The sequence below is a fragment of the Uncinocarpus reesii genome, genomic scaffold (assembly GCF_000003515.1).
Source record: "Uncinocarpus reesii 1704 scaffold_1 genomic scaffold, whole genome shotgun sequence".
NCBI classification, from domain to species: domain Eukaryota; kingdom Fungi; phylum Ascomycota; class Eurotiomycetes; order Onygenales; family Onygenaceae; genus Uncinocarpus; species Uncinocarpus reesii.
The window spans coordinates 6,532,118-6,552,038 of record NW_003052500.1 but is presented as its reverse complement, the minus strand read 5'-3'; the positions used below and the strand labels follow the sequence as shown (position 1 = coordinate 6,552,038).

Here is a 19,921-nt window from a genome sequence, read left to right as displayed (position 1 = left end):
TCAGCATTGTATCTGCATTTGCTATAACTGGTATTGTGATGGATCATCAACAGCGGATAAAGCATGTTGAGATTTCATATTCTTCATGAATCCTATTGTATGTGTTATGGGGGCCTTCCAACCACCCATTCATTTGATAGATAGTAAATGAAGTGTTGCCCCTTCAGGTTGAAGCCTGAAGGAAATCTCTGTGATAAATAAATATAGATCACTAGTGTGAGCCCAATGTGAGCTCAGGGTGAGGGCAGATTCCTCACTTGAGGGTCAGACGAGAAACTGAATCCCAAACTTGCGACGAGAGTGACTGCTTTCAAATGCTTCGCAGTTGAAGCGGTTCACATGGTTTTGGAAAATGCCGGGTTAACAGGAGCACCTTTTGGTAGTTGGGAGGTTGAGCATCAAGGAGAATTTAAGGGAAATGCCTGGTTGATAATATCTAAATGAAGTATTGCTAAAAATTTGAGCGCTGTTGCAGCGGTTTTTAGTACGGGTGTTCGAGTATTATTATTAGAAAAGTATTCTGATATTAGAGTCAGTTGCTCTTCGGGTTTTGCTTTTTATTCGTAGGCGCTGCGAATAACGATTCCGTATCAAGGGGGGGGATCGGGAGGAGGAAACTGTGGCTATCATGTAGTTGTGCAAAGGATGCAGCTTCCGGCGTCTTCCTAAAAGACTAGAAACAAGTCTAAAAAGAAGAACTGATAATGAAGCTGATACAGAGGGCCATCACAGTGTCGTAAGAACACAGCCAAGACACATTCTGGAGAACCGGCTCGGCCCGGCCCGGGTCCGCCTCAGATGTTGATCGAGAGGATATAAATATTATTGAATTTGATATTGGAGCGGGAACATTAATAATGACCTGCGAGAGACGTTGACTGCTTGGCTCTGTTGATGCAACGTCCCGAGAGCTTCCTTGACAACCCTGCATTGCTTGCATTTGCTCCCTCGTTATTAGTGGACGGAACTCCACAACCAGGATGCTCAAGGCCAATTGTCATCGACGTTATTGTGGCTTTGGACAGCCAAGCATTTCTGCTGCTTTTCGATTGAGACAAACAGACGCATTCTGGCGGTGCAAGCGGTGTTGTCCAACGAGCAGAGACGCACGATGCTGCTCTTTTCCCGCCTGAGAACCCATGTCAAGGCCCCTGGCAGTGGAATAGGGACGGCCATATTCACTGATTGGCCGTTGTAAATTGAAGCCCTTGGAATACCAAAGATATAATCCTTGTCGCCTGTTTCCAAGCCCCTTTTCCAGTTCCGGTGATGTGGAAATGGCTATGATGGCTCAATTTTGGGCAGCGAGTCGCTCAAGGCATGCTGCTGCTTGTCGCACCGCATGTTCGCCCTCCGTTTGGCGTCCTTCGATGCAACAATGTCCCTTTTGAGATCCCACATCTAGCCAGCCAGAGATAGCAAAAACAGTGAATCTAGCAGCGTCATTCTATCATCGCGCGTTTCAAGGCCAAAATGCGGTCTGCTCATGCCCTTCTCGCTACCGCTGCGGTTGTTGCGGCTGGCGCTGTGAAACGAGACGGAACCCCATCCTGCGCAGTGAGATATATTTCGGTCCCTACTTCCAAGGTTTGGAGTATTGACTGGGGAGAGATCTAGGAGCCTTGTTTTCAAACCGCTGTGAACGACTATGGCTGCGGCAAGTGGCTATCAGACCCAAAGTGTTGCGAGTCAGAAGACTTCCTGAGGCAAGTCGCCCGATGCCTCATAGACGACTGTCCAGACAGCGATGGGTCAACTGCTTGGGAAACGGTGAGGACCGAGTGCCATACCATCATTGCGGAATGGTCTGAAGCGAAAGATATACTTGGAGATGATTCAACCTCAACAGTGAGCAGTGAAAGCTCCACGCCGTCCACTACGAGCTCATCTACCGAGACCGAATCATCTGAACCCACTACAACCACTGATTCGCCCGAGTCTTCTTCGACAGTTCCTGATTCTTTGACTACATCACTCTCCGTTCCTACATTCTTATATCCAACTCCCTCCGATTACCACACGCCCCTTCCGGACGACTATTATCCCTTTCGCGACAATAGTTCTGGCCTGAGTACTGGCAAAATCGCAGCTATTGGTGTCGTAGTACCGCTGGTGGTTATTGTGATATTGATATGTCTTTTCCAATGGTTCCGGCGGCGAAGGGGTTACCGGGATATCTGCACAGAGACTCCAGATCCGGAGCCAAAAGCGATGCCGGACGCTGAGGAACACCCACCGGTGGTTCACGAAATCGGTGGCACTGAACTCAACGTAAATGATAGTGGCCAATTTCTTGAATTGGAGGCGATACCTGCAACACCCAAGCTTGAGACCAGCACGCCCGATAGCCCAAGGGCTTCTCAGTCCGAACGAGGCCTTGCCGCTTCACCGACTTGGAATCTACAGGCACCCGAAGAGCTAGATGCCGCTAGTACTCAGGCTACAAGCTCCAGTCATCAACGGGGTGGCAGTTCGTCGAGGCTCTCTGAGCCAGCACCATCTTCAAACCGAGTCTCTGCCGTCTCAGCGGCTCCTCTGATCCCGCCTAGGCCACCATCCACACCAGACCCTTCATCGTCGCGTCGCGTATCAGCAATTGAACCACCAGCCGAGCCCGCATCCGACGAAAGTAAGGAAATAGATGGCCTGCTATCGAATCTGGCGTCTTTGGAACAACGGAAAAGAGAAAGAGTGTCGCAGCTGCAGATGCTGCAAGAAGAAGAGGCGGCGATTCTGGAGCAGATTCGAAAGAGAGCTGCGGGGGATTCACCCCGGCCATCACAGGACCAGACGTAATGATACGAGGGTAACGAAGCGCATGGAATCCTGGAATATTAATGTTATTTTCTTTCCATAAATGGATGCTTTGCCTGGAGGCTTGATCCCCCTATATGGCGAATTCCGTCCTGTCTGAGATACAAGTTCGTGATTGTTGAGGAGAATATCCCACCAATTGGCAATACCTCTGATGGATTGCTGCATAAACAGGTTTTGATTTTGTACATATACACGGGCTACATAAGCGTGTCTGTTTTGCCGCCAGTCAAAGCATGATGGGCTCTTGGGCTATTTATACTAGAGCACTGATTGCCCAAGATGTTCAATCGTTCTGATATCCGCTAATCGAACTCCACATTCGTCTAGTTGACCTCCCCATGGCACACCAGCACATGATGTCTGCAGCCTTGATGAGAAGGAAAAAGTTGGCAATGCTTCCAGTTCTAGAGATATCAAAAGGATGGTGAAAACAAAGAATATATTCCTAACCATTGAATAGGGTTGGGATTGTCTAGAAGGCAGTCTTGAACCTGCTGGAAACTTCTTCAAATCCCTTGACTTTATTTCACCAACAAAGACCAAAGAAGACAGGTAGATATCAAACTGCTTGCAGTTGGGTATATAAGACACCATGGAGAAGGATTTCTCAGACCACAAACACTGTGTTTTGACACATACACTCCGTAGCCCCATTGCAAGGATCGAATTCGAAACAAAGTGACAAGAACCTCATAAAAATGACATTGAGTGCTGTTTCCAAACCCATTGACAAAAGCGAAACGGCAAGTAACCTGTTTCCAAACCTAGGATAATGATAAAACATGACAAGGGTCTTTTCTTTATCTCATAGTCAATAGTATCATTATAAAATGATGCTTCTGCTTGAGGACACGGACAATCCTCTTGACTCGCTACAGCAAGAAACAAACGCACGGCTTTGAGATCCAGCATTCTACTCAAACAAAACAAGTTGATAACCCAGAGGGCTTTGCTCTGTTGGGATCCACAGAAAGAAGATATGGAAGACATACTGCGCGAACTGTCAGAGATTAAAGGTCAAATTGGAATGCTCGAGAAACAAAGCGGAGCACTTGACGAGAAATACACGGCGCTTGAGGAGAGAAGTATGTCACTTGAAGAGAAATACAAGATGCTTGAGGAGAGAAGTATGTCACTTGAAGAGAAATACAAGATGCTTGAGGAGAGAAGTATGTCGCTTAGGGAAAAAACCAGCGTGCTTGATAACCATGTAAGAAGCAAGCTTGACTGGAAAATGAGCAATTCTGGCTAACCTGGTATTCGAAACGAGATCGCAGGCGGTGGTGATATCCTCGGTGATATCATGACTATCCAGTACTGCCAAGAGCAGCAGCTGCCATATGTTGCTGAATACAAGGAAGATTTTCAAAAGGCGTATCGAATAGCATTTGACAAAGCCTTGATAGAAGCTCCATCATATCCCCCGGAAGTTATCCGAGCATTCGACATCTGGGCCTCAGTTCATGAACTCAGTGCCTGGCAGGCTCACGATAATAAAGCAACGCGAGAGGATATCAAAAAGCAGGCCGCTGGGATTATCGACGCAGCATTGAGCACCGAGAAAAACCAGCTTGAAGCACGATTGGGAAATGGAGGGGACTTGCGGGTAGCTTTTGATACTATGGTTCGGCTGTTTACGGCTGGTCGATGATAGGGTCTGAGCATAAGGGAATTTTGTTGAAATGAGGAAACTCGATGGAGGGAAGCAGTGATTGATGGTAACTTCAACATTACACGACAGATTGCTTATAGTTCGGCCGTGTGTATGATTCAAATGATATTCATCACCCCCAATGTATTGCTGGTTATAAGGTGTTGGTGAGGAAAGTAACAACCTATCCCGCGTTTTTTTCCTTTATTTTTACATCCATATGGCAGGCATCAAGCCCGTCTATCATATCCCCATTCCTCGTACCAGCAACCACAGCACCAACGGGACAACAACATTGTCATTCCCACCCGTTAGCACGGCCTCTGTGAAGCTGGATCCGGCAGCAGCCAGCATCGCCTTAACCAAGGTAGTCCGCATCGAGATACCCGACTGCCAACCCCCCAGTACAAGCCACACTCTGGCCACCATTATCCCTGCAAAGACTGCCACAGCAAAGGCAAGACTGCCTTCTAAACTCTTATCTCCTCCCCAAAACCACCTTTTGCGTCCATACCGTCGGCCAACTAGTGATGCTGCTGCGTCGCCCATGCCCACGCATACCACGCCGCTGACCATACTGATATCCCTTCCTTCAATCTCCCAGCCGGCCCAAGGTCGGTTTCCCGCATGTGTTGTCCCAGCCAGACTCAACCAAAGAGGTATGGCACAGCCAATCAGAAGGAAAAAATGCGAGACGATAACGGGCCCGCGGTAGTCTCTCCCATCAGTGTAAGGGGCAAGAAAGTATGTAATCGGTTTAGATATCGGAGGGAGTTGCGAGGCTCTAAAAAGCTCGAGGAGAAGAAAAATGGCGAGAATCAATGTCATAGCCAGAGCAGTGAAGGCTGGGTCTATAAAAGTTGTGGGAAGGAACATGGCCACCATCATGCCGTGGAATATTTTGCGCCGGGTGTCCACCTCAACGACTGTACTCAGTCGAATCACCAACACCATGCCCACAAGAAGAACGAGCATGCAATACGCACAGATAATAAGTCGGGTGTTTGCTTCACCAAACGTGTCGCGCCGCAGGTGTTCAATCCATCCCAGGCGACAAAATTTAGTGGTTGTGTCAGACCATGGCGGCAGACATGCCCAACGGTCGAGGTTAGATGTAACTAACCATAGTCTAAGCGAAGGCGTATTGCCAAAAAGGTAGCCGACGGCCCAGCCAAAGGGTTCCTGCCCCTGGAGAGCATTTTGGGCCGATGTACGTTCGAACCGGAAGCATTACGATAAGTAAAACTGTAAGATATACGAACACTGCGTATGCCCATTTTCGAACTTCTGCTTGGACCAAGGTCAATGATAAAAATGGGCGAAGGTTGGGGGGTAGGCATCGCTTTCGCCGGCCGCTCGGAGTGGTCCTCACATCACTCATGGTAGAGAACGTGTGCCGTCGCCGGTGCAATGAGGCCTTTGTTTCACCGAAAGGTGGATCGGGGACGTCAACTTTGTCCATGGTAGAGAATGATTGTTGACGTTTGGCGCTGGACGACGCCAAATCGTTTCCAGCTTCAGGGCGAGTAGTTGCTGAAACAAACCACCCATCACTATCGTCAGATTGAGATCGGCCCCCATTCTTCAAAGATCCATAGATTTTATGGCAGAAATGACGATCGATAGAGCTCCAGAACCCTCTCGACTGAGTTGGCCCATGCGATGGCCGACGAAACTTCCAAGATGGTATCCGCGCCAATACAACCTCCCAGTGAAGCATATGCCTACAAGTCACAAAGACGCTGAGACCACCAAGCCAAAGAAGAGCTTTGAAGATCTCAGCCTGTGGCGACTGGGCGAATAACAGGCTATTTAACAATCCAGTAGCGAGCAGAGGGACTTCGGCAGGTAACAGACTCGTCGTCACGAGAGACTGTAGAACCAAAGCCAGCGCCTGATGGAGCGGGAAAAGTAGAACCAGCACTTCCGGGTGTATGCCGAGTAGGAAGAGGGGCTTAGCTGCGTAATCCGCGGCAATCAAAGGGATAATCGTTATAATCCAATGGGTAAGGCTATATCCGTGGACCATGTATTGAAGAGGAACAATATATGGAGGTAGCGAAGCTAGACTGAGTATAATATTAGGCAGGATCAACGCGTTAGCAGCGCCTGGTAATGACAGGGCCACCAGAACGGGCAAGTTTATAGGATATATTAACGGAGCGGGATCGAAGTCGCGAGAAAATGGAAAAAAAGCAATGCTTCTGAGCGCTGACCAATGTAGTCTGCGAAGGTATATCCGTAGTGGAAGTAGTATATATAAACTGATAATCAAGATGATGAACGTCCAGAGCTCTAGAACAATATCAAAGTATTAGTGTCAAAACCATTCCTCGCCGAAACGAACATACCTCTTTTCCAAACTCCAACAACTAAGCGAATTTCAACAGGTAAAAGCGCCGTCGCTGCCACCATAAGTATCAAAACTGTCTCGCATACCCTCCGAAGAACCTCTACCGTCCATCTTCGCCTAGTCCGCTGTCGTATATAAGTCGATTGAGATTCCGCCCTCACCTCGGAACGCCTCCGACGACCCTTCCCGCGTCCTTTCAATCTCTCCGAAACCCCCGAATCCTCGTCCTCCCCAGGTGTAAGCGTATCCCTTTTCGGTAGCGGAGCAGGCAGCCCCTTCAAGATACCATTCCCTTCATCATCCGCATCTGTCCCGCTATCACTCGATGCCTTCCGGCTTCGCACCCATCTAGAACTATATTCACTAGATGCCGTCTCGGAACCAAGCTGTTGTTCCGTGCGTCGCCGGCGGTACGGGTGCGGGGATCTCGATAATCTGCGGAAGGACTGGTTGCGGGCGACTATCTGGATGTGCGAAGAATGGCGAGCTACATCTTCGTCGATGGTGCCGTCTGTGTCTTTGGATGCCATGCGACCGAGATGGGGATAGAGAGAGTCGAGGGAGCAGTTGCGTAATGGGTGTTGATGCTATGTCGGCCGTATCGCGTGATCCATGCTGGGGAGCATGCGTAAGCTTCAAAGCGAAAAGCCCTGTAGTTGGCAAATGCTGGGTACTGTATTGTTGATGGAATTTGCAAGTTCAATGTCACTTGTTCAAGACAATCAGGAGGTTTCGACGGTTGCGGAATGATAGTGGTTCAGTTCAAGCTGTGGGTTGTGCTGTTCACATGTCAAGACTAAAGGCCACCAAAAAAGCTCCTGAAGCTTGAACCAACTGGCTTCAAGACGTCGAATTTGCAGCACCGGGCCATTTTTTGATATATTTGTCCTTTAATTTTGTTGAATTTCATTTAATTTATTGATTTATTTTTATGGCAACAAGCGTACATTTGGCTTATTCTACGATACCTATGATATTTGCGGAGACTGTTCTGTAGTTAACGGTGAGCTGAAGCACTGTTGAACGAAACCATCTTTTTGATTGAATCATTACTGTAGCTGGTATTGCTTCTGCTATTCTAGAAAGACTTCGCGTGTAAAACAATCGCTGCAGCAAACTCCCGTCCACCGCGCCCCCAGACCGATCTGCAAGGCACCGCCTGGCCTGGCAGCTCTCGGCGGCAGGCAAATAAAGGATCGTATATAATCGTATGACAACGCGTAACTTCTTTCGCGCGTGTTCTCGCCAAATCCATAGCTTTTTGTACGGATTCTGCCGCATCTGTAGATTCCCCTTTCTCAATACCAACGACAACATACTCCCCGAAAGGGCCTAATGAATGGCTGATATAGATCCCATTCAAGTTTTCCTCAGTGATTTCAGTATGAGCAGATCGGATCCCTAGACCCTGCCATTCAATATCGCTGCCGCGAGGAAGCTCGTCGACTTCAACGGCCAGAAAGGGGGCGACCTTGGTCGGGGAGCCGACAATTTCAAAATCAGGGAGGCGAGAGATGGTCGGTTTTATCCGACTCAAATCCTGTTTCCGTCCGTATTTGATATCCCAAGCATCCAGCGTTGACTCTTCATCTTCATCTTCATCCGATAAAGTGTTCGGTGTGGTCATCCTCTCCCAAATGTCTGATGTAGCAACCACCTTTGCCGGGATCTCATCTCCCTTTGCGATAAAGGCCACAGCGCCTAGCCACCACTGAACCTTCATCGCCCTCCCAATTCTCCAGAGATGCTGAAGAGACAAGGTTGCATGGTGGGTGAATATTGATATGCGATCCCCAGAGCCAGTTTCCGGTCTGGCCAGTTCCATCGACGATGGATCCAACGGTATTTGGCCAGCAATATATACCACCCCGCCATCTTGCTCAAATCTAGATTGACCTTCGAAGGGCACGCCTATGGCTTGCGAATACGGGCCAATGTTTGCGGGTGCCCAATACGACCGGGACTGGACATGCAGGCCTGTCCTGTTGTCTGAAGACCCAAGGTCTATCAAGAATGACACCAAGATGTCGACTCCTGAAGGGAAGCTGTCACCACAGGCCACAGTTACCCGTGCTGGAGGGTTAGGTCGTTTGAACATCGAGCCGTAGATCGAATTAACAGGACCGAAGTCATCCATGGATCGAAGAAGGATTGTTGTGAAGATAATGTCGTCTGGGGAGAGGGTGGCAGCATCTTTACCCTGGGGCTTTAAGCGTAGAAGACTGATAAACTTCTCCCCAATAGCATTCATCTGTGCCGCAGCTCCTATGCCGGCTTCAGAGGCAGACAGATTGGATATAACCAGAGTTTTCCCTATCCTTGATTGAAATATCTCAATAGGCAAGGCCTTTGCCCCCGGTGTCGTCCAGTTATCGTATGCCCTAGCGGCGACATATTTATGCCGATTCTCCAGCACCCTTTCCAGTGCTTGTTTGAACTCACCGTCGAACAGTTGCGGAACTGGTAATTCGCTTAACCCATTTGCAGCCTCGCTCCTCGTCTTTTCAACACACTTTGCGCCTTTGAACCTCAGGAACGCAACACCACCTTCGCCCTTTTCCCGTACAATGTCTTCAACCTCAATCTTCTTGCGCCACAGTTCCCTTGGGCCATCCAAGGCTAAACTTTCATACTCCCCTCCCTCTCCCAGCACGGCTCCTTCCACGCCTTCTTCCAGCATCATGCCCATCTTCTTCACCAGCTCTCGTCTCATACGACCGTTTTTGCTGGAAACATTCTCCCACAGCATCTCTTCATCTAGCCCACCACTTGCCACTTTGATGATTCTCGCTTCACACTCACAAGCCGCCATGTCCTCCAACAAGCCTGTCACAGAACCCACCGAGTCCGCAGACAGCCCTGTACGCCCCACGGGAGGTGCAAGATAGGGATACATCCACAGCCAGGCAAGCGGTATCAAGCCCAATCGCCCTGCGATATTTTCAATGCGAGTGCGTTGATATGTCGAGAGAATGGCCCCCGCCGATACCGCGTTGATTTCTGGGTGCGCATCCATGACATGCCGCAGAAGATCAAACAAACACTCGGTCTCATCCTGTCCGCTCACATTCTGCGCGCACACTTTCTCTGGAGTCTGATAGTCTCGGCCCGTATCCACTGCGGTGCCGCTAATCTCTCGTCGATATAGCGGGATGCCCAGCGCTTCTTGATATAGGGGAATAATACTATGTCCAATGGTTTGGTACATGTAGCTATCCATATCAACGCCTTCATCTTCCACTTCGGCGTCCCCGGCTGGCTTCAAGGGAGGGTGTAAATTTGCCAGCGCTACCACGTTGTGCCCATTTTTCAGGCAATGTAATATGGAGTATAGAGAGTCCTTTCCACCCGATATTAGGGCCACAACGTTCAGCTTTTGTGGCATAATGAAAGTGCAATGATTTGCAGGTTCAAAGTCGAGAAGTTCCAGTTCGTCGTATGAATTTTTCCTGGGACAGTGTCCAAACTGTAGAGAAATGATTTGAAGTCACTATCTGTTAAGGGTTATCGCAGTCATCTGGCCGTTCGGTGGATAGAAAGGTTTAAAGCTGATTAATTAGCCCCTTCACTTCAGCAAAAAATGCAGGCATTCGGAGATCAGATACATAAGGACGGGGTAACATTGAGTCGGTTAACACAACCCGCAAAAAAAAGATATCAAGATAGTCGACACCGGCAGGATTCGAACCTGCGCCCCCGAAGAGATTGGATACCCTAGGAATTCGAGTCCAACGCGTTAACCACTCCGCCACAGTGCCGCTTGTTCAGGAAAATCGGAAACTGGATATCATACGCTCATATGCCAAATGACGGAGAAACAAACTGCAAGAAGGGATTTGTGTGCAGGTAGAAAAAGGCAAAGAAGTTGAACTGCATCCCGCTTGTTATCCCGCTCCCAAATGCCGTTCGATGTTGGTCGCAGTATACAAAATAACCTTGGGACGAACGACCCGGAGAATTTTCCGAACCCAACATGTGCCAAGTGTACTCCCGAAATAGCGACGGTAACCCCGCTCGACTTCAGGCCTTCATTCATTTCGACTGCCAGGGAGTGGGTGACCGACCCCAGGGCCCAAAGACCCAAGATTCCAAGAAAATAAAAACTCACGCAAAAAATATGAAGAACAAAAAACGATTTCGACACCGGCAGGATTCGAACCTGCGCCTCCGAAGAGATTGGATCTCGTAGGGGGATTCAAGTCCAACGCGTTAACCACTCCGCCACAGTGCCCATCTGGAAGAACTTTGACAAAAAAGAATACAATCACGGCTGGAGCCGGATGAAGTGGGATTTTGTCCTTCATTCAAGTACCTCATTTCCCCTGGATGTGTGAGCATTCAGCATGCAATGACTCGCAACCTCGTAGCCTAGCTATTTGCTAGCATGCTGCTGCTAGAAACTGCCTGTACTCCGTAGCACAGACCAGGTTCCATGGTACCCCCTCGCCAGGATGCCCGACGCTGATATATCAATCTTATCTGAACCCGGCTGCCCATATAACTAACTAATACGGTGGTTACTCCAGGAATAGAACCAGATGCAGTAACTATATCGAGTCCTTTGATGGACGACTCAATTTCAATCGACTTGGCCCACGGCCCACTAGCCACCTGCCCTATTTTTTAGAGACCAAAATTGCATTGTCACACCATCGGAGAGATCGGTACCTAGGATGCTCGAGTCCACATTATGCGTCTCCCCGGGACGTCGGCACCAAGGAATTCCAAAGTACAAGAGTATGTATTACTCCGAGATACAAGATATTAGTTACACGCGGCGTGACCACCTCATCGGCTGGATATCAAATCAAGCAAAACACGGCTGAAAGCGAAAAACAAGGACTCAATGTGGGCATGCCATAGAATCATTGAGAATGCTTAAGAAAGAGCCTGCAAGGAAATTACTATGTACATATCCTCAAATCATAGTGGAACGAACACGCAGGGCAACATGACTAAATTCTACTTCAAACCATTTGGGAATTGAGCTTGACATTGACGGCTCAAGAAACTGTTTGCGATTAAAAGGTCATGACTGAGAAGAAAGATCAATAACCTAGTATCAAGATCTGGACAAAATATCAAGGCTTCACGGCAACTAACCTCCATAAGCTCGAAGAGAAGAATTATATCCTGACCACATGGTGAGGAAGTGAAAAACCTGATTCAGGAATAATGAAAGTGCTTGGAGTTTTTGACAAGTCACAAGCAGAAGAATAATCATGATTAAAAGCAATATTATACAGCAGAAGTAAAAAGTAAAAGCAGCGAGAGTTGACAAAAAAATAAGGGAATTAGATGAGGAGAGTCATCACAAGTGTGAGAATGGTTGGACGCGAACAAAGGATTGATTTACAGAAAATAGAAAAACATGAGCCAATCCAACTCAAGATGCTAGTAAGTATCACAACAAACGACGAGCAAGGGAGGTTGAAGCAGAAAGATAAGATGTTTGAATGATCGCTCCAGCGCTTTATCCCCGTTTCCACCTGTGCGGCCCATCGAAAATGATGGTATTTTGATCGAAAATATCCCCGGAACTCCTTTCCTCAACCATTGTCTATATTGTAGAATGATGCAGCGCATGCAATGACCCGTTCTTCAAAAGCAGTAGAGTTCCTCGGGATGGAGCAGGGAATAGTACCGAAGCTCGCAGCGGCAGAGATGAACTAAGTAAAAATGATGCTCCAGAGTTCCATACACCAATGACGCCTATATATGTCCCGATAGAGAAAGAGAAATGATTCAATGAGATAGCCCGTCCCAGGTCCTGGGTACAATCGTGGCAGACCGGTATGGTTTGAAGAATCACTGCTCCCGCTTGCGCTTCTTAAGAGGGCGCTTGCGCTCAGACTCGACGCTTCGGGAGGACGAAAGACTGCTATCAGACTCGCTGGTGGTTGATTGATATGCGGCTGCACGGGCAGCTTCGTAGAGTACGGCTCCCAATGCTCCAGCATCCTGTTCCTCGTACGCAGGAGGCCCAGGAAGTGGTGGCGACGACGTTGGTAATTGAGGACGAGACTCCCGTGGCGGAACGACGTTCATAATGAGTGAAGTGTTTCCGTGGGTTCGCGCATGCTGGGCGAGGTTATCACTGCGAGAGAATTTCTTTCCACATTCTGTACATTCAAACGGCTTCTCCTCTGTGTGAAGGGAGCGATAGTGGCGCTTAAGGTGCTCCTGGCGGCGGAATCGTCGAGAACAAAGGGAGCAGACAAAAGTCTTAGAAGGGTCATCTGTCAAGGACTGTTTTCGGCCACGACGGCTGACAGGGACAACGGGCGGCGGAACAGAAGTGCCAGAAGCATTGGTCGATGGTTGGTTTGACCCGGCATTCTCTTGCTTAGGAGTGTTGGACTGCTGAGCCTGGTTAGCTGGCGAGTCCCCGTTCGCGTTGCCCGCGCGGTTATCCATGTCACCATCCGCTTCTCCAAAACTCGAGTTCGCATCATTTTCGGTCGACACTGAACGTTTCATCGATTTCCGTTGGTGCGACCGCTTCTTGGTTTTCATCGACTGGACTTCTGTCACGTTTGGTTGGGGGGTTTCAGAGTCGAGAATGTGCAGCTCGGGATGGGCGAGAAGTTCGTTTTCCTCCAAATCTTCCAGGCTCTGTTCGCTCACCAAATCATCATCGTCCGAGGGGTAAAGAGCAAGTCGTCGACGTTTATCGCCCAGGAAAATGGTATCGTCTGAAACGGCAAAGTTGACAATTCCGCTCACAAATTCGTCGTCGGAGTCGAGATCAGAGAGGCTCTCAAACGTAGGTAAAGAAGTTAGCGCGTCCGCGGCGGTAATTGAATGGGTGAAGCTGCTAGTTGAATGGCTTTCTGAATGTTCTAAAGTATCAACAACACTAAGAAGAAATTTTTCACTGTCTTCTTCGCTCGAGCTCAGAGATGGGAGAGGCGGGAAGTCAGAAGTGGAAAACGCTGAACATTCGACAGTCAATTGACGGGGATCACAGAAGTCTGAACTGCAAAGCGATGGTAGGAGCGGAGTTGATGCGGCGTCGGTCAAAGTCGTCACAGGCGAGGGTGAAGGAGAAAGTGAGGGACAAGAGGTGTTTGTGGAGACCTGGGATAGCCCCTCCTCGGCGTTGTGGCTGGCAGTGTGGCTAGCTGGAGTCGCGGACTTGGGAGGATGAATATAAACTAAAACAACACAAAACAAAACAGTCAGTGCACGTTCAGCAGCGCATTCTCAAGATCGATATGAAGCTTTGTCTCCGTTTTTCTTTGACGCGGTGGTGGTGTTGTGATGTTAGTCAGACGCCAAAGTTTGTGGGTTGTTCCTGTCAGGTTCACCCCAAAAATTTTTTTGTTTGATTCTGACAACTGCAACAGAGATGCGCCCAGGGCAACCATTTTTGATGATTTTCACAACAAAAATCAATGACAACTTACCAGGTGTCAGCGGCGGGGAATTCGACCGTGTCCAATCACCATTGGCTAGAATCTCGGATTTCACGTCTCCTTCGCAACCTTCCTTGACGCCCTCGATGCTTTCGAAACGGTAGAAACTTCCGTTTACCGGGGTCTGCAGCATCCCGCAGCTCGATGGCGGACTGCTAATCGTGCTTCCTGAGGTGGACAACGGAGGTGTTGATGGAAAGGTGTGAAAGTCAGTGATGCAGTTAGTATCAATCGGGACAAGTCCAGGAGACCCGTGAAGCAATATGCTTGGTTTGATATGCAGCGGACGGGGCGAGACACTTGGACTCAGCATCATCTCGTCGTTGAGGAAAGTTTTTGGTGCCATGTGCTGCATCGGCCCTGGCTGGTGGAGCATGTGGCTGTGGTGCTCTTGAATCTGCTGTGGATGCTGTGCGCAGTACTGGTCGTGGGTAAATACCGGCCGGTTGCCTGTCGCCGCGTGCATCTCTGCAGGATGGGTTGAGAAATAACCATGCTGCCCGGCGTGAGCGTCGGGATCGGGGTTGTAGTAGAAGAACGAGGATTGGCCGGCGACAGGAGCAGACTGGATTGTGTACGTCTCCATGGTGGCTAGCAGATGTCTTCCACTCAATCAGCCACAACCGGACGTAGACAAATCAGTGCTTGAGCCAGGGCTACGTCGTCCCTGCTGGCGAGTTACGAAACGTACCGTTCAGTTATGCGGAGGATTCTTTTTTTATCCCCTCAAAAGGAATTTTCTCCTCGTGCAACGGGTGGTGAAATGGTTTTCGTGTGTGAGAGGTAGTGACCGCCCTAGCCTCTGTGGTCTCTCGGGTATTACGACTAAATCGACAAGTTGGGACTTGGGGGGGTAAATCGGTGCTGGACTCGTCGGGATATATTAATTGCCAAAAAGGAGAAAAAATGAATATTGCAGATTGCTTTAACAACGGTGATAGCGCGAGGGCCAGAAAGGATCGTGAGAAGTGCAGATTGCAAAGGCTTGCTTGTTTTATAAGGAGTGACTGTTGGAAGGAGGGAATCAATGAATCGACGCGAAGGGCATGTAGTATCTCGCAGGTATGTGACTGCCCGCGATAGACAAGAGGATTTGTGGTCGATATTGATCGGAAGATGGGAATCGTCAAGGACGCATTATCGAGGGACGTATAGCGGTGGTTTGGACTGTGTGCTTTCGAGGGTAAATGAGGGACTGAAATGGGGAGTCACGCCACAGAGAGGACACGGCAGCGAGCACCACGAAGAAACTAGCTAAATAAATAGTATGAAGAGAAATAAGATAAGAGTAAATATTAAAAAACGGAATAGTGAAAGCCACCGAGAACGACAATCCAGAAGAGAGGGAAGAGAGGGAGAGACTAAAAAAAGAGTGTAAATCTGGCGCTGGGTGAGAAATATAGAAGAGAAGGGAAGAGAGCGACAGACTCCACGTTTCCGCCCAACTTTTTTTCTTTTAGGAGGGGAAACGCAAGAGACGAATTAAAGCGAGCGATAGGTGGATTACAATCATAAGAATAATAATTAATGGGAAAGAAACGAGCGGCGAAAAAGAGGAGCGAGAGTTGTGTGGTGGTCGCTTGGTCCTTCGAAAAGGAAGAGAGGAGGAAAAGGCGACGCGGGAGTGGTTAATCTAAAGAGCCCAAATCCATACTAATCAATTGCCTATCAGATGTTACAGGACCCAGCGTTGGCCAGGACATGGAGTTGCGATTCAGCATGAACCGATTTCAGGGCCTCTGCTTGGGTCGCTGGCTCGTTTCCCGCCCAGAGGGGTCAACGCAACTCACTAAGTGGACGCTCCAGCGTTCCAAGACCCTGTCAGGAAAGTCTGGCATCCTAGTCCAAGCTGGCCTGGGGCCGTCTTCTCGGACGATGGCGCAGTTGGAGAGGCCAATCCACCCACCGTGCTGATCCCCGGCGGTCTCCTCGATTCCCAGTGGTCGACGGGACTCAACCAGTCACACCGTTTCAGCACCAGTCGAAGGAATAACGAGAACCCACGGATGGGGAGCAGTCGGGCCACAGGCGATTTTCTCCGCATCTGTTTGGCTCTGGCAAGAGACACGCATATGACTCTATTTTTTTTGTGAAATCGCATGCTGTCCTCCGGAAGATTATTTTTTTCACCAGCGGATAAATGTTGGCGCTGAGCTATTACCCTGGTTTCTGGCATTAAACGCCGGCTTGTTGGGTCCCCATCTTTGTCCTCCTTTGACCACCACGACACTACTGAGAAAGGACGTCGAATGCCATCCAAGAGCGCAGGTACGGAGTATGCACAGGATCATTCCCGCTCATGAGATTTGAATCCGTCAAATGAACGATTGCGGTGTGGGCCGAGTTTCCAGGAACCAACCGCCAGAGTGGGGGGTTTTTTTGAAGAAGAGCCTGACTCTATTTTATTATTTGCACTTGATGGCGAGGACCTCAAAAGTCAAATAAAAAGGCAGCCAGCGAGCGCCTGTCAAGAAAATGTCCTGGTGGTGTGGGAGCGATCAGACAGCCAGACCATGATCAACAGCAGCCGGACATTATTGGCAAATTGCAGCACTTTGCTTGTGAGAGTTGTGCATTCCCTTCCCATGTCCATCGAATCGGGTAAAGCTGCCAAGGGGTCTGGATGGAGACCACAGGAAGAGTGAAATGCGGAGGGTGAACCGCTGTGCAAGGGTTCAGTCTGGCGTAACTCATTCCTTTCGGCTACTTCAGAGGCTGGCCGCTATCCAGACCGCATTTGTCGCAGGTGCCCCATGCCGCTTGGCGTGATTGGTGAGTTGCCTCCAATTGACGCCAAAAAGCCCAGGCTTTTATTAGCTGCCCTCGAATGGGGCGACCGGGATGGGCTGCGAGGCAGACCATCAAGGTTCCTTGCGTATCAAAGTCGTGATCCTGTCCATTCCACGACTCTTCCATCGCCTTCATGGAAATATTAAACTTCCTCAGCACATTGATTCGGCCTGTAATTCGCTCTGGCAATGCTTGACCTCAGCTGCTGGGTTGTACAGCCCGATACCAGAAACGTAGATTAATCATCCTGTACGGAGGAAAAGGAACCTTTTCTTTTGGGAAGCCAGGCATCACAAAAGCAATGAAGCGGGAGTGTTGTTCAAAAGCAACGGAAAAAAGGTTGAATGCACCTGCATTAGCCTCTACACAAGGTTCGCTCGGAACTCATCCCAGGTTTGATTTCAGACCAAGCGGTTGAATCTTGAGGAAAATGTAGCCAAAGAGAGGGAACCGATGGGGAAGCGCGATTCACTCTGATGGCTGTGCTTCCACGCGAACCAACGGTGCCGAAGAAGGCTTTGCCCGATCGACAATTTCTTTGTGTCCGTTCATAACATGTTTCTGTTTTAGTACGCCAAAGGCTGGATGGCGTGAGCTTTGGCCATCGCGTGCTGTCTGTCGGCTTGCTCAAGTCGAAGGAAAAATATCTTAACTACTGCGGCCGGGCCCGTGTGATGACGTTTGCAGCGAACAAGAGCCTTCACCGCGAATTGCAATTTGGGAAAAATCTGCCTTGAGATTTAATTCAAAAAAAAAGCAAACAACAATTCGTGATACAAAAATCGCAGCGATTTGGAGAGCGTGGGTCTAATAGACTATGACGGAGGAAAAGATAACAAATGCAGAACGACTTTCGAAGTATCCTGGACACCGACTAAAATTCGAGTCAGTCCTCCTCCATCCAGAAGCGGGATATCGGGAAATGGACGAGCTGTCCTAGATTTGCGCTTCATGGCTTTCGCGACCACGGACCCGAGTTTATGACCGCGCCGTTACGGGCCCTGATATCGGAGTTCAAAAATTCTTTTATTTCCTTTCCATTGAAAAGCCTGGGCTGACCATTTTCCCAGCATGGCGAGTGGCACTGGTGCTGCTGCGCTGGCTCGTGGAATCATGCTGTTGTGGCCGCTTGCACTGCAGATTTTATTGAACTTTTTCCCCTGAAACTTGAATGCCTCAATAACCCTTTCTGGGTGCAAGCAGCGTGTATGTTACGCACGAGCAAAGCATCATCGCTCCTGTGCAAAAGCACCCATCATATCAAGAGCAGCTATCCTCAACGATAATTCCTGCTTGCGGCAAACGGCCAACAAGCTTCGGGATGTGCACTGCACAGCGAACCTCTCTTCTCGCAGATCGGCTTGATCTGCATGATCAATGCACTCTCCACATCCCAGCGAGTTTTCGCGATGGAAAGCAAAAGCTTACAGAAAACCATGGACAGGCTTCTGACTGCAATTGAATTCACGTACTCCGTCCTCCGTACCTGGACCGGTTACCGATACTCGAGTTTCTTCAAGTGTCCCTTTAATCTCGATGAGGAAGTGTTTCAAAAGCCAGGGCGATGAGAATACGACTTTGGTGGTGAATCGACGCCAGGCGTTTATCCGAAGAGGGTTAAATAGTCAGTGGGGGTGTCTTGTGTCGACGAAAAATAGCCGTGGTTGCTCACCACCCAACAGCCGAGCAGGACGCATGTGAAATCCCAAGGTCCAACGGCGATGAGAGAAACAAGACACCTCACATGAAATATTATCAATCCCAGCGTTCAAGACGTCGACGCCCGTGCTTCAAAGGAAAAATGCAACGAAAACGATCCATCAAGGATGCACGTTGCAGATCGTCAAAGGACATCGTCAATCTCGATCAATAGCGATCACTCTGAAATCACCCATATCGCGCTTTGTTGAAACCTCCAAGCTTCACATCTCAAAGCCCTGGAATCCCAAGACTCTGGGAAGCCAATTTGAATTGAGTTTAGCTCGTCGAGAGAAGTAGACTGAAAGCGTATCGAGCAAGATTATTGCGATGCAACACAAATTCTCCGATGGCTCACGCGAGTCCACTCTCGCAATGCGAGAGAAACACCCGGGTGGCAAGGAACTCGAAAAGCACCATTTCACTCTTGCAGGTGTGCAAGTGACTTTGAGCCCGCCCTTGACAGCGTGGGAAACCGCCGTGTCGACCCATGGCCGCCGTTGCAGTTAATCTCACGCTGCCCTGGTCGCTTCCCTGGTTCTCGACTGTTTCGAGAATGTCTAGGCATTCCCATTCATTCTCATCTCCCTCGTTCTCTCGCTTCTATAGCCCATTATTCCTCGTAGCCTGTAGCCACATGAAACGCAGCCAGAGAGCCCGGTTTCGTGTTCCTGCATCCTTGTGGGATCCCACCCTAACAGCGGAACATTTGACTTGGCAAGTGATGGACGGATACTTTAATGTGGATGGCTTCCCCTCAAGAGGAGAAATATCAGGTGGACGATGGATCATATGGTTTGCTCGCTTCCATCGAGGACCTCTTACCACGGTCCGCAATCCAGAGATTCCAATCTCAAGCTTCCCCAAAGCCGTGACGGGTATTTGTGGGCTTCACGAGTTCACGATCTGCTCCCCAGGGTTTCGACAGGGAGGAGAAATGAGCCCTTCCGGTTCCTGCACCCCTCCCTGGAACCATGGAACGTTCGTCTGGGGTTGTGCATCAAGACTTTTTTAGTCGCAGTTGGGGGTTGTCAAAGTTCTCACCCGCGGCAAAGTCCATCGGCCTTGTCGATTTCGGTGGAGTGCTCAACAAGCGCGATTCAAACTGCACTATTGCTAGACCTGACCCTCATTATCCTGTTTGATGTTAGGGAATATTATATTGTTATTGCCTTTGAATTCTGATAAATAATA

At 49.2% G+C, this 19,921-nt stretch overlaps 6 protein-coding genes and 2 non-coding genes across 8 annotated transcripts; 3 read left to right on the top strand and 5 right to left on the bottom strand.

Annotated features, from left to right (window-relative positions):
• Window positions 1-1,473: 1,473 nt before the first annotated feature.
• On the top strand, window positions 1,474-2,796 carry UREG_02466 (uncharacterized protein; the record flags this gene model as incomplete). The annotated part of the gene is made up of 2 exons (XM_002542904.1): window positions 1,474-1,557; window positions 1,618-2,796. The coding sequence occupies 2 exons, from the start codon at window positions 1,474-1,476 to the stop codon at window positions 2,794-2,796; spliced, it is 1,263 nt and encodes a 420-aa protein (XP_002542950.1).
• Window positions 2,797-3,796: 1,000 nt separating this feature from the next.
• On the top strand, window positions 3,797-4,468 carry UREG_02465 (uncharacterized protein; the record flags this gene model as incomplete). Its single annotated transcript, XM_002542903.1, has 2 exons — window positions 3,797-4,027; window positions 4,088-4,468. 2 exons carry the CDS (start codon window positions 3,797-3,799, stop codon window positions 4,466-4,468), a joined length of 612 nt encoding a protein of 203 aa, XP_002542949.1.
• A 2,271-nt stretch (window positions 4,469-6,739) lies between these two features.
• Window positions 6,740-7,351, bottom strand: UREG_02464 (uncharacterized protein; the record flags this gene model as incomplete). Its single annotated transcript, XM_002542902.1, has 2 exons — window positions 6,740-6,763; window positions 6,983-7,351. 2 exons carry the CDS (start codon window positions 7,349-7,351, stop codon window positions 6,740-6,742), a joined length of 393 nt encoding a protein of 130 aa, XP_002542948.1.
• Window positions 7,352-7,899: 548 nt separating this feature from the next.
• Window positions 7,900-10,206, bottom strand: UREG_02463 (uncharacterized protein; the record flags this gene model as incomplete). The annotated part of the gene is made up of 1 exon (XM_002542901.1): window positions 7,900-10,206. One exon carries the CDS (start codon window positions 10,204-10,206, stop codon window positions 7,900-7,902), a length of 2,307 nt encoding a protein of 768 aa, XP_002542947.1.
• A 282-nt stretch (window positions 10,207-10,488) lies between these two features.
• Window positions 10,489-10,579, bottom strand: UREG_08003. Its single transcript has one exon. It is a non-coding gene; the product is annotated as a tRNA-Ser (tRNA).
• A 215-nt stretch (window positions 10,580-10,794) lies between these two features.
• Window positions 10,795-11,010, top strand: UREG_02462 (uncharacterized protein; the record flags this gene model as incomplete). Its single annotated transcript, XM_002542900.1, has 1 exon — window positions 10,795-11,010. The coding sequence occupies one exon, from the start codon at window positions 10,795-10,797 to the stop codon at window positions 11,008-11,010; it is 216 nt and encodes a 71-aa protein (XP_002542946.1).
• On the bottom strand, window positions 10,960-11,052 carry UREG_07954. Its single transcript has one exon. It is a non-coding gene; the product is annotated as a tRNA-Ser (tRNA).
• A 1,577-nt stretch (window positions 11,053-12,629) lies between these two features.
• UREG_02461 (uncharacterized protein) lies at window positions 12,630-14,825 on the bottom strand (the record flags this gene model as incomplete). The annotated part of the gene is made up of 2 exons (XM_002542899.1): window positions 12,630-14,026; window positions 14,231-14,825. The coding sequence occupies 2 exons, from the start codon at window positions 14,823-14,825 to the stop codon at window positions 12,630-12,632; spliced, it is 1,992 nt and encodes a 663-aa protein (XP_002542945.1).
• Window positions 14,826-19,921: the final 5,096 nt, after the last annotated feature.